Here is a 13,846-nt window from a genome sequence, read left to right as displayed (position 1 = left end):
GGACCCAAGAAAATATTTGAAGAGATTATACTCGAAAAATTCCCTAACACGGGAAAGGAAATAGCCACCCAAGTACAGGAAGCGCAGAGAGTCCCAGGCAGTATAAACCCAAGGAGAAACATGTCGAAACACATAGTAATCAAATTGACAAAAATTAAAGAGAAAGAAAAATTATTGAAAGCAACAAGGGAAAAACAACAAATAACATACAAGGGAACTCCCATAAGGTCAACAGCAGATTTCTCAGCAGAAACTCTACAAGCCAGAAGGGAGTGGCAGGACATATTTAAAGTGATGAAAGGGAAAAACCTACAACCAGCATTACTCTACCCAGCAAGGATCTCATTCAGATTCGATGCAGAAATCAAAAGCATTTCCTCTAAGATCAGGAACAAGACAAGGATGTCCACTCTCACCACTGTTATTCAACATAGTTTTGGAAGTCCTAGCCACGGCAATCAGAGAAGAAAAAGAAATAAAAGGAATACAAATTGGAAAAGAAGTAGTAAAACTGTCACTGTTTGCAGATGACATGATACTACACATACAGAATCCTAAAGATGCCACCAGAAAACTACTAGAGCTGATCAATGAATTTGGTAAAGTTGCAGGACACAAAATTAATGCACAGAAATCTCTTGCATTCCTATGCACTAACAACAAAAGATCAGAAAGAGAAATTAAGGAAACAATCTCATTTACCACTGCAACAAAAAGAATAAAATACCTAGGAATAAACCTACCTAAGGAGGTAAAAGACCTGTACTCAGAAAACCGTAAGACACTGATGAGAGAAATCAAAGATGACACAAACAGATGGAGAGATATACCATGTTCTTGGATTGGAAGAATCAACATCGTGAAAATGACTATACTACCCAAAGCAATCTACAGATTCAATGCAATCCCTATCAAATTACCAGTGGCATTTTTTACAGAACTAGAACAAAGATCTTAAAATTTGTATGGAGACACAAAAGACCCCAAATAGCCAAAGCAGTCTTGAGGGAAAAATACGGAGTTGGAGGAATCAGACTCCCTGACTTCAGACTATACTACAAAGCTACAGTAATCAAGACAATATGGCACAAAAAAACAGAAATATAGATCAATGGAACAGGATAGAAAGCCCAGAGATAAACACACGCACATATGGTCAACTAATCTATAACAAAGGAGGCAAGGATATACAATGGAGAAAAGACAGCCTCTTCAATAAGTGGTGCTGGGAAAATTGGACAGCTACATGTAAAAGAATGAAATTAGAACACTCCCTAACACCATACACAAAAATAAACTCAAAATGGATTAAAACCTAAATGTAAGACCAGACACTATAAAACTCTTAGAGGAAAACATGGAAGAACACTCTTTGACATAAATCACAGCAAGATCTTTTTTGATCCAACTCCTAGAGTCATGGAAGTAAAAACAAAAATAAACAAATGGGACCTAATGAAACTTAAAAGCTTTTGTACAGCAAAGGGAAGCGTAAACAAGACGAAAGACAACCCTCAGAATGGGAGAAAATATTTTCAAATGAATCAATGGACAAAGGGTTAATCTCCAAAATATATAAACAGCTCATGCAGCTCAATATTAAAAAAACAAACAACCCAATCCAAAAATGGGCAGAAGACCTAAATACACATTTCTCCAAAGAAGACATACAGATGGCCAAGAAGCACATGAAAAGCTGCTCAACATCACTAATTATTAGAGAAATGCAAATCAAAACTACAGTGAGGTATCACCTCACACCGGTTAGAATGGGCATCATCAAAATATCTACAAACAACAAATGCTGGAGAGGGTGTGGAGAAAAGGGAACTCTCTTGCACTGTTGGTGGGAATGTAAATTGATACAGCCACTATGGAGAACAGTATGGAGGTTCCTTAAAAAACTAAAAATAGAATTACCATATGAGCCAGCAATCCCACTACTGGGCATATACCCAGAGAAAACCATAATTCAAAAAGACATTTGCACCCCAGTGTTCATTGCAGCACTATTTACAATAGCCATGTCATGGAAGCAACCTAAATGCCCATTGACAGACGAATGGATAAAGAAGATGTGGTACATATATAATAGAATATTATTCAGCCATTAAACGGAATGAAATTGGGTCATTTGTGGAGACGTGGATGGATCTAGAGACTGTCATACAGAGTGAAGTAAGTCAGAAAGAGAAAAACAAATATCGTATATTAACGCATATATGTGGAATCTAGAAAAATGGTACAGATGAACCTGTTTGAAGGCAGAAATAGAGACACAGATGTAGAGAACAAACGGATGGACACCAAGGGGGGAAAGCAGCGGGGGGTGGGGGTAGTGGTGGGATGAATGGGGAGATTCAGATTGACATGTATACACTGATGTGTATAAAATGGATAACTAATAAGAACCTGCTGTATAAAAAAAATAAAATTCAAAACAAAAAAAAGAAAAGATAAATTTCCCTTCCACATTCCAATGGCCTGTCCCGCATACCCCTTGGGGTTTACATAACCCAGTTTAGAGATCTTAAGGCCAACATTAAAAGTAAAATGAATAACTTCCTGGACCTGTTTCCCCTAGACCAACAAATTAATCTTATTAGATCTTCCCACTCCAATGCTGAAAAGGGGCAAGCACCAACCCAAGGAAGATAGGAGAAAAGAATTAGCAAGGTCTTTGGCAAAGCTGGCCTAAGGACATGGAAGCAACCTAACTGTCCATCAACCGATGAATGGATAAAGAAGATGTGGCACATATATACAATGGAATATTACTCAGCCGTAAAAAGAAACGAAATTGAGTTATTTGTAGTGAGGTGGATGGACCTAGAGTCTGTCATACAGAGTGAAGTACGTCAGAAAGAGAAAAACAAATACCGTATGCTAACACATATATATGGAATTTTTTTTTTTAATGGTTCTGATGAACCTAGGGGCAGGACAGGAATAAAGACACAGACATAAAGAGTGGACTTGAGGACAGAGCGGGGTGGGGAGGGGTGGGTTGGGGGGGGAGGCGAAGCTGGGATGAAGTGAGAGGGTAGCACTGACATATATACACTACCAAATGTACAATAGACAGCTAGTGCGAGATCAGCTCGGTGCTTTGTGACCACATAGAGGGGTGGTATAGGGAGGGTGGGAGGGAGGCTCAAGAAGGAGGGGATATGCGGATATATGTATACATGTAGCTGATTCACTTTGTTATACAGCAGAAACTAACACGACATTGTAAAACAATTATACTCCAATAAAAATGTAAAAAAAACAAAAGTTGACCTAAGGGTAAGCAGGTCAGAGACCCCTCTTACAATATAAGCTCCATGGAATTAAGACTCCATGGGAATGAATCACTAGATCAGTTCCAAAGACACCATCCTAACTGGAGGTTTTCAGTCCCTAAAGTAACATACCCTAGTACCATGTCCCAATAAATGTCCTTGGACATAAGCCATCTATATATACCAGCTCAGGCAATGAGAAGGGCTTGGAGGAACCTTGAGTTTTCCCTAAAGACCAAACATGCCCTCTAAATAAGTGTAATATTAATAACATCTTAAGTTGGGCAATACAGATTATAAGACTATGCCAGATACATATAAATCATATATTTATATATGATTTATCTTCTTTTCTATACACAGGCAGTCCTCTGGCAGATCACAATTTAAGCCAAACATGCTGCTCCCAAATCAAAAACACTATTAATCAAGTATACATGCTGTATAAAAGTTATCTTTCCTAAGTATATATAAATTAAGGGGACAAGACAGTAGCCAATTGTAAAACACTGTATTATGTCAGATTATCTTTGAGTTCCATAGCATGCTGCTCAAATTTCCTGGCTTTCTTCTTTTTAATTTCTAAACTAACTTTGCTACAAAATATCAAGAAATGAAAAAAAAAAAAGACCTTCATCCAGATAACAGAATACTTAAGCCCTTCCTAAAGTAGATTTTACAAACATATTAAAAAACACTTAAAGGACACTAAAATGCTTTCTGAAAAAGTGGCCCAGGGAAAAACATTGCTTTTCCTTCCTTGTTGCCAATTTCCCTGTCATACATCTAAAGGATTAAATATGAAGCTGACCATCCCTGCTCCCTGAAAGGGAAAAAAAAAGAAAAAAGAAAAAAAAAATCTGAGCTACCATCTCATCAAAACTAGCAACATCTAACATGAAGGAATCAACCCCTTTTTAACTATTCTTTTCATCCTTTGATCGTTTCTTATATAGTTACTTCGCATTGCCTTAAGAATCAAAGCTTTGGCTGAAATGATAACCAAATTAAAAGATCCCCACACCTATGAATTTATTTACTTCTCATCCGTTGAATTTTCCTTGTTTCCTCCCTTCTTTAAGGAAGATGGGGTCCCTTCTCCAAGATAACTAAGTACTCTAATAAAAACTATTTTTTAAAAAGTATTACTGGCGGGACTTCCCTTGCGGTCCAGTGGTTAGGACTCTGAGTTTCCACTCCAGGGGGCAACGGTTCGATCCCTGGTTGGGGAACTAAGATCCCGCATGCTGCAGGGCGCAGCCAAGAAAAAAACAATATTACTGGCTTTTATTTCAATAAGGTTGCCTAATCATACATGAATATCTCTCTTCCAAATTCCCATTGAAGCAAGAGAAAAAATAGCTTAAAACTAAATTAAAAATATAATCACACTGGAAAACAAAAAAGGATGCCATTAGCAATTTAGAGTTTTAAAAAACTCTACATCCATGGTTCTGAAACTTTAGCATGCATCAAAATCATCTAGAGGGCTGATTAAAACACAGACTGTAGGACTCCACCTTCAGGGTTTCTGATTCAGGAGGTCTGGGACTCAAGATTTTGTATGTTTAACAAGTTCCCAGGTGGTGCTGATTCTGCTGGTCTGAGGACCACATTATAAGAACCACCATGCTAAGTAAATAGAGATCATTAAAAGGAACATTTTTTATTAATTCTAATTAGCATCCTCAGAGAGACTCAAACGAATGGTACAACCTTTTTTTTTTTTTTAAGTGGATAGCAATTGGAAAATAAAACAGTTCTGGAAAACTGGAAAAAATATCATTTCCAAATTAAAAATAAAAATTGGAAGGGCTAAATAACAACTACAACCCAATATAGCAGTGTGGAAAATGGTCTAAGACATCTTCCAAAACACAGAGCACAAGACAAAGAGATGGAAAATATGAGAGAAAAATTAACAAGCATGAAGGGTCAATATCTACCTAATAGGTTTCTGGAGAAAGAACAAACACATTCTAAAAAGTAATCAGTGAAGAAATTTTCCCTAACCTGAAAAAGACTCAAGCCTTGTACTGCTTGGCCAATTTCCAAACAGGTAAAAAAATGTAAAGCCAACAACCAGACACATATTTGTGACATTTCTAAACTTAAAAGACATAAAGAAAACTCTTAAAAGCTTTAAAGGGAAAAACACAGGTTATTACAAAGCAATATGAATCAGACTAGCATCAGACATCTCATTAGCATGCTAGAAGAAAATGGAATATTGTTTTCAAGGTTCAGAGGGGAAATTATTGTAAACCTGGAATTCTACATCCAGTCAAACTATCATATATTAAGGCAAAATAAAGACATCTTCAGAAATTTAAGAACTAAGAAAATTGACTTCCTGTATCAGTTTCCTACTCCTACTGTAAGAAGTTATCACAGAAGTTCAAAATAGGTTTCAATGAGCTAGAATTAAGGTGCTGAGAGGATTACATACCTTTTGGAGGCCATTTCCTTGCCTTCTCTAGCTTCTAGAGGCTGCCTGAATTCCTTGACTAGTGGTCCCCTTCCATTTTCATCATCATTATTAAATATAACCAGTACTTATGGCAGATTTTTGAGTTCCTTAAAGACATGCAAATGACTATAGCTACACTATATGCCAGACAGAGTAAATGAAAAACATCAGTATGCTCTTAATCATTGCCTTAAAAAACATTTTAATAAATTAGTATTTCTATTAATAAACACCTACCGAATCATTCGCTGATAAAGCAAGTGCAAGGTTCACTGTAAGAAACAAAAAAGTAATTAAATTTAGTAACTTTCCTTCTACTAAAATTCATTTTGTCTTTTAATATGTTCAATGTAACAACCAAGGCAAATAAAGTTTTAATATATCTCCATTACAAAAAACAAGGACATGGAGAGAATACAGAAAGTAAAAAACACAAAAAAGAAAGTAACATTTCAACATAAACAGTAGATGCCTGCCCCAAAATTATCACTTTAAATAATCCATTTATCATCTGTTACAATTGTGTTTAAATAATCCAAGTTTTTTAAAAATGACGTTAATGGTATATATCATTCAATTATTTTCAAAAATATATTTTGCAGAAAAATTACCTACTTTTTAATAAAGAAAAAAGGATGTGATCCTATTGCTTTTTAAAAATAAATGCTGGTAACGCAGGAATTCCAAATATCTAACTCACAAATACCCACGTAAATGAAAGGTTGGACCAGTGAGCAGAGGGAAGAGAGGAAGGTAAAAGGCAAGGCAGTGAAACATTTTCCCAAAAGTGCCTATTGTTAGTGAATCCCAAAGACATAAAGGGGGAAAGCAGTAGTCCCCAAAACCACCTTTAGCCCAGCAATAAGGATATGCTACATCTGAGATGAAAAAGAGGTCCAAAAGTAACACATTCCCAAAACTGATAAATAAACAGACCCTCATACTGTGGATCACAATTCCTTACAGAACAGTGTTATAAATGATGCCGATATTGTTTCCTTTAAAGTATTTAAGAGCATAAACTTTCAAGGAAGACCGGGTTCAAACCCCAGTTTCACCACTCTCTGTTTTATAATCTTGAGTAGAATATTTTACCCCAAGCCTGTTTCTTCCTCTATATAATGAGGTCCTATTTCATAACTGTTGTGAGAATTAAATCAAATACTATATGTATTAAAGTATTATGCCTAAGGCACGGCACTTGACAAATTAATTTTTATAAATTATAAAATAATTCTGAATTTCAGGTTAAACATAATCCAACTTTTAGGCAGAAACTTTTAGAGAGTAATTCATTTTAATGTGAGGGTCTTTCTGCATTTACACAATAGAATCACAGAGCATGTCTGTATTAATCAAATGTCATCATTTTAATCCAAAATATCTCCGGCACACATATTCAAATAGGAAGTATTCTGAGATAGTTTGGAACAGGAATAAATACATATAATGGAAAGAAATAGAATACCAACATAGAAATAATCTATTTCTAAGGCTTATGTATGCAGATAGAGCTGTTATGAAACCATATAGGCCAATTATTTGGGACAAGTGGTATGATGCTAACAAAGAAAAAAAAGCAAGGAAGGGACACTTACTGAAGCACTTATGTGTCAAACACTGTACATTTTCTCATATATTTTCCTGTCTAACTGCTGTCACATTCCATGGTAACAGACGATCTTACAACCAAAAACAATAAACAATTTGTTTTAAACAAGTGCTAGCCTACAGACCCAACAAATTATATTGCACAAAACCCAAAGAACTTATGGCTATTATCATGAAAACACTTTCCATCTTTAACCAGTCCAAGTAAACACAGAGCTTGCAAAAGGATTCACACCACTGAATACAGGTAAATGTACTCTGAATTTTCAAAACACAAGTAGAGGTGGATTCTAGAACCCAAAACTAAGAGCTTCCAAATTTTAAAAACAAAATACCAAATAGGTGGATTGTAGGTCCTTAGGAAAGAAAGCCAAAATGTGTAGGATATAGCATAAATTCATTAAGAACAATCACTAACTAATTATTTTTAATAATAATATAGTATCTATCAAATAGTATATTAGGGGTCTATCATAACTACAATACTTAGTAAATCTTAATTTCTTCAAAACATCTGAAAAACTCTTCCACAATTACATTCAGGTCAAAATGGGAAAAAACTGAGCTAATAACACTATACAGTTGGATTTGTAGCTGGTTGTACAACTATAAAACTGCTGCATCTAGGAATTACCAAATATGGCTTTGAGTCAAGACACAAGATCTCTAGTGAAAGTCACAGAACTCTGTACCTGGCCCTTTTTATTTGAAAATGTCATTGGTTTCAATGGAACTAAGGAATTTTAAGGTACATATATGCCCCAACTTTAGGCTACTATCTGAGGAAAAAAAAAAAAAAGTTTTAGAGATCTTAGGGGGGCGGGGCAAGATGGAGTAGGTAATTAAGAGGTACAAACTACTATGTATAAAATAAATAAGCCACAAGGAAATATTGTACAACACAGGGAATATATCCAATATTTTATAATAACTATAAATGGGCTATAACCTTTAAAAATTGTAAACTATGTTGTACACCTGAAACTTATATAATATTGTACATCAGCTACACTTCAAGTAAAAAAAAAAAATGCAGAAATTTGAGTCAAAAGCTAAAAAAAAGATACATACATAAATACATAAAAGATCTTTAACAGTGTAGAACTGTGCCAAAATTAACAAAATGAAATATAATAAGGATGGTTACTTTTTTTAAATCAACTGCAAAAAAGATAGGTTGGATAAGACCTGAATTAAGCCATTTCTATTAAAATGACTGAAAATTTTAAATGAGACAACAATAAGACTTGAGAGCTTTATGACTCCAAATGAATAATACAAGCTGCCTCTGTTGAGTTGAATTGGGAGGAGGGGAGTTACCTTTTTACATTATTACACTGAAAATTTCTGTTAGAAATAAAAAGTTTCTTTTGAAAACATCTGGGAATACCTGGTCATCAGTCTTGGATGGTAACTCTTCTATTTCTGGGGGCAAAAAAATTCTCTGTTCCAGTATAATATAAAAGATACAAAGCTTAAAAGATATTTTAAATAATTTAAACATTTTCAAACATTAGATCTATGTTGGCTTTATAAATGCTGAAAATTATATTATGGTTAAATGAAAATAAGCCACAATAATGTAAACAATCTCATTGCAACTACTTAGCTGTATGTACACTGAAAAAGACTAGAAAAGAACATCAAAGAACAGAAATAAATTTAGTGTTAAACTTACTAAATGTTTAATAATAATAATAACAGCAACCAAATATTGAGTACTTACTATGTATGAAACAGTGGGCTAAGTAGTTAGCTTGTTTAATTAATTTGCATAACCATCCTATGAAAAAGATTATAATCATTGCCATTTTACAGTTAAGTGAACTGAAGATGTGATGGGCAACCTGACCACCTTTCCCTCAGTTAAGGAGTCAAAGACCTGGCTACATATCTAGTTTTGTCTAACTCCAAAATCTAAGCTCCCAATCACTACCAACTCCTCATCCTAAGGAAGCAGCTGTTAGGAACTTCACAAATACTTTTTTAAGAACAAAACTATAATTTTAATATTGTGCACTTGCCAGTTGGCATAAAGTCCTAATCAAGATGAGAATTAATATCCTATAATACCTGCTGTAGTAGACTTTCCAACTCCACCCTTTCCAGAAGCCACAACTATAACTTGTTTAACACCGTCTATTGGTTTCTGCTTTGGAAGTCCTCGAGACATGACTTGTGTTCTTCTTTGTTTTAGGGTCTCACTCTCAGCACCAGAGAACTTAAGAAGAAAAAAAAACAGTTTTAAAACAAGCCATCTCCATTATCACGCTGTAAAAGTAAAAACAATTCGGTATTTGCAATTAACAGGGCTTTCTTTTCTACTCTAATTCTGCTCATCTCCACTATTTAGGCCTTTAGTGTTATTTACCTATTGCTATTGATCACAATTGCAGAGACACATTGTTTAAACTGAAATTTATTTGCCAGGATACGCAGACGTTAAAAATGGAAAGTAAATAAGCTGCCTCTTTCCGGAGTTAAATCCTCCACGTGTTTTCCTTCTCTTTAACCTATTTTCTAAATAAACCAACACTAAGAAAGCAAGTGCAAGTCACATATCCATGTTCTAACCATCTATTTTACGCCCCTCTAAGCCTCGGCCTGGTCCCACTGGGGGCCCGCCTGGAAAGTGGGGACGTCCAGAACTGGGGTCTCACTGAGCCGCCAAGTGGGCGGGTGCCCACGAGGCACTGAAGCGAGTCCTCGGCAAGAGGCAATTGCAGAGCACCCGCAGCCCTGGCGCCCCAGCGTCTCGGACCCGCCCGCCTCCACCTGCTCTGCAGCACCACGGACCTGGCGCCCCCAAACCAACACTCGGCTTCCCCCAAGCGGCACATAGGCCCCGCCGTAGCCCCGAAGCGACGCCCCCCGAAAAAGCAGCAAACGCTGCCAAGTCCCCATGACGCAGAATGCTGCCTTGAGCCCAACCCGGAAACCGTCGCGGCAAGCGCTGGGTGATGACGTCACATGGCAACGCTCGGCTTCCTCTCCTTAACGACTAGCCTCCTTTGAGTTTCTTCAACCCAGGAATACAACTTGTTGTCGTGATCTCGTCTGTAGCCAGGTACAAACATCTTACAGCGTTTTACCAAATGTTTGTGAAGCATTTTCACGTACCTCCTCTAATTTGGCCCTCACAGAAGTTCTGGAGTAGGTAGGTAGGAGACTCTTACTAGGATCCTCTTTTCATAGGTAAGAAAACTGAGACTCGGAAAGTTTAGAAAACTGACCCAACTGAGAAGTAGGAAATGGTGGAAGTTAAAAATGACTCCAGGCGTTGTCACAGCGCAGAATATAGTCACTTAAACACTGCCACTGTTAAGGATTTTATCTTTTTTTCTCCCCCTGAGTGATCTACAGTAATAGTCGGCTTTGTGTTGACATTTACTGCTGTGTTGCTGATAATTCTCTGAGAGAGAAGTCGGGGTGCTTTGCTAGGGTCGAAAAAGTTTAACTAAATCAGAAAGCGGGTCTAATGAAGCAAATTTCACTCAAGAAGCAACTTAAGTGAGACAAAGCTTGAGGAAGGAGATGGAATTCATCCAGGTAAAAGGAAGGACATATCCCTATATTCAAAGAAGGTGAGAGTGAAGGAAATTGCTTTAGGAGAGAAAGCTGGAAAGCTGATACAGGAACCCAGACCCAGCAAAAGAATCATATAGGGTGTAGAGTGGTTTACCTTCGCATATTCTCCACAATATTTTCTAAGGTTGATTTTCATTTCTATAGCTACTTTATTTATTTATTTATTTATTTTTGGCTGTGTTGGGTCTTCGGTTCGTGCGAGGGCTTTCTCTAGTTGCGGCAAGTGGGGGCCACTCTTCATCGCGGCATGGGGACCGCTCTTCATCGCAGTGCGTGGGCCTCTCACCATCGCGGCCCCTCCCGTCGCGGGGCACAGGCTCCAGACGCGCAGGCTCAGCAGTTGTGGCTCACGGGCCCAGCTGCTCCGCGGCATGTGGGATCCCCCCAGACCAGGGCTCGAACCCGTGTCCCCTGCATTAGCAGGCCGACTCTCAACCACTGCGCCACCAGGGAAGCCCGATTTTCATTTCTTTTATGTGCTTATCTGTAGAGAGTTTCTTGTGTAATCATTCAGTTTATTTTGCTCTAATCTGATCTTTAATTTCCTTAGTTTTAATACAGGCATAACATATCAACCTCAAAGAATTATTGTAAGAATTAAATGAAATATTACCAGCAATACACATTCAATTTAGTAAGCAGTGAAAAGAATTTTCAGTTCCTTGCTTTTTCTCCCCCAATCTCACAACTTTGTCACTTCATTCAGCTTTTGTCTTCTTCCATTAGGTTTAACACTCTTACTTATTGTTTTATATCACTTTCTTATTTCATTATTTTGTGATGTGCTTTCACAGTTAATTTTATCAATTTTTAAATTTGCATCTGCTCAATTTTTATAAATTATAAGCCAAAAAAATAGGGCTAAAGGGAAATAGCTGTCAGAATAATCCATTTACTAAACAAGAAATACTGAATATCTCTTTCTCTCCAGGTAGCTTTTCGAGTTCTTCCAGAATTCTACCAAAGATTCATTCATTTAACAAATATTTATTGAGCAACTATTATGCACCAAGCACTACCCTAATCTTAGGGTTTTCAATACTAAACCTGACATAATCTTTCCACCCAATGACTTTACAATCCAGTGCAAGAGACAGAATAAGTTAACAAACAATTACAGTATGGTGTGATAAGTATAGGAGAAAATCACTGAGTGATACAAAAGTATAAAGGAGGAGCACTGAATTCAATCAGAGAAGGCTTCTGAATAGGGTAACATCTAAGCTTAATCCTGCGTGTGGGTAATGTGTAGGAGTCAGCAGGGAGAATGGCTACAGGGTTGTTGTGCAGAAGTAAGAAATGAATTGTTAAGAACTGCAAATAATCTGTGTGGCTTGAGGATAGACTGTGAGGTGCAAGACTGAAAGAGATGAGGATAGAGATTGGTAGGGTGATAGCTACCCAGATCATGAAAGGCTTTATACATCATGCAAAGGAATTTGGACTTTATCCTGAGGGAACCATAGAAGGGTTTTAAGCAGGAAAGCAGCACGATCAGATTTGTGTTTTAGAAATACCACTATGATTGACAGGCAGAAAAAGGATAGGAGGGGTCAGATCAGAGGCAGGGAGACAGGAGGTTACTGCAATAATCCAAAAGAGATGTTGAAAGCTTGACTTAACGTCTCTAAATTTCACTTTGCTTATCTATAAAATAGATAATACCTATTTGTAGAGTTGTTATGCGGTTGAATTTAAAATAATGCACACCGAATGCCTATCACATAGTACACATATTCAATAAATGTTAGCTATTGTGTTGCTTATTGGGTTGTACAGAATTTATAATGTAGGCAACTAGATGAGCGGTACTGACCCTCTGAGAGAGAGCATAAGGGGAAGAACAAGTGAGACCAATGTCTGTAGAATGAATGAATGGTTAATTTGATTTATCCTTCAGCAGATTAGGGTATCAAGAGAGTAGTAGAGCTGTCCATTGTTTCTTCTCCAACCACCACTGCCACACACACACACACACACACACCCATGGCCCCTTCTCAAGAGTATTCTCCCTTAGTTCCTAAGAACTGCTAAGTCATTTGACCCCATCCCCATGGTCACTGATTGGATTAAAGATTGACATACCACCAAAATTGGACCAATCATATTCTTTCCCCAGAGAACTTAAAACATAAGAGATGCTACTCAATCTTAGTTTGCCTTTGAACCGATAAGGCTAAAGTGACCATTTTCTACTTTGTACACAGAGAAGTAGAAAAAGCCAATGCCAAGAAAGAGAACTAAAGCAGACCATAAGAGATCATGTGCCCAGAAAAGGAAGGGACAACAGCTGTACTGATTCATAACAGCTTTCCAGTTCCTGCTTCTGGTCCACAGTGAAGTTCAGCTATACTTCCTACCCTTAGGTCCATGAGGTACGCTTACATCCAACCAACAAATTCTCTTTCTACCTTGGCCTAATGTGGGTGGGTTTCTGTGTACTTGTAACCATGGTGAGATATATTTTGTAACATTTATAGAAGATTTTCCCCCTATAATTCCTTGTACCTCATATAGCCCTTCCCCATTCAGACATGACAAGCACAATAGTGACAAACACAATGACAAAAGCCAATAGCTGAGGGCAACAAAGTGGAAGTATGGCAGGAAGATGAATTCCTGGTTATACAGTGAAGCTGCTATGCCAGTCCTGGCCTGTGTCTCCAGACCTCTTGTTGTGTGAGATAATTAATTGTTTAAACCACTGTTGGTTAGGATTTCTTTCATTTGAAGTGAGAATAATCTGTGCCTATTACAGCTCCTAAGAAGGAACCCCATACACGTTTACTACCTCTCCCCCAAGATTCAGCCCCAGTGAGGAAGGGGAACAAGAAAGCCCCAAATCAGTTTGGGGGATGTAAGAACAACAAAATCAATGCCCCCATTCCCAGAT

The 13,846-nt window shown here is 37.3% G+C and overlaps 1 protein-coding gene across 1 annotated transcript in view; it reads right to left on the bottom strand.

Moving 5' to 3' along the window:
• Positions 1-10,300, bottom strand: part of NUBPL (NUBP iron-sulfur cluster assembly factor, mitochondrial) — a 260,487-nt gene extending 250,187 nt beyond the window's left edge. Inside the window, exons 1-3 of the mRNA XM_007180692.2 lie at positions 10,162-10,300; positions 9,439-9,586; positions 5,992-6,026 (exon numbers count right to left, since the gene is read on the bottom strand). Of these exons, the coding sequence (XP_007180754.3) occupies positions 5,992-6,026; positions 9,439-9,586; positions 10,162-10,269 (291 nt within the window). The 5' untranslated portion in view covers positions 10,270-10,300. The remainder of the gene's footprint in view (positions 1-5,991; positions 6,027-9,438; positions 9,587-10,161) is intronic.
• Between the last annotated feature and the right edge of the window lie 3,546 nt (positions 10,301-13,846).

This window comes from Balaenoptera acutorostrata, chromosome 3 (assembly GCF_949987535.1).
Source record: "Balaenoptera acutorostrata chromosome 3, mBalAcu1.1, whole genome shotgun sequence".
In the NCBI taxonomy this organism is placed as follows: Eukaryota; Metazoa; Chordata; class Mammalia; order Artiodactyla; family Balaenopteridae; genus Balaenoptera; species Balaenoptera acutorostrata.
This window is presented reverse-complemented; position numbering and strand designations above follow the sequence as displayed.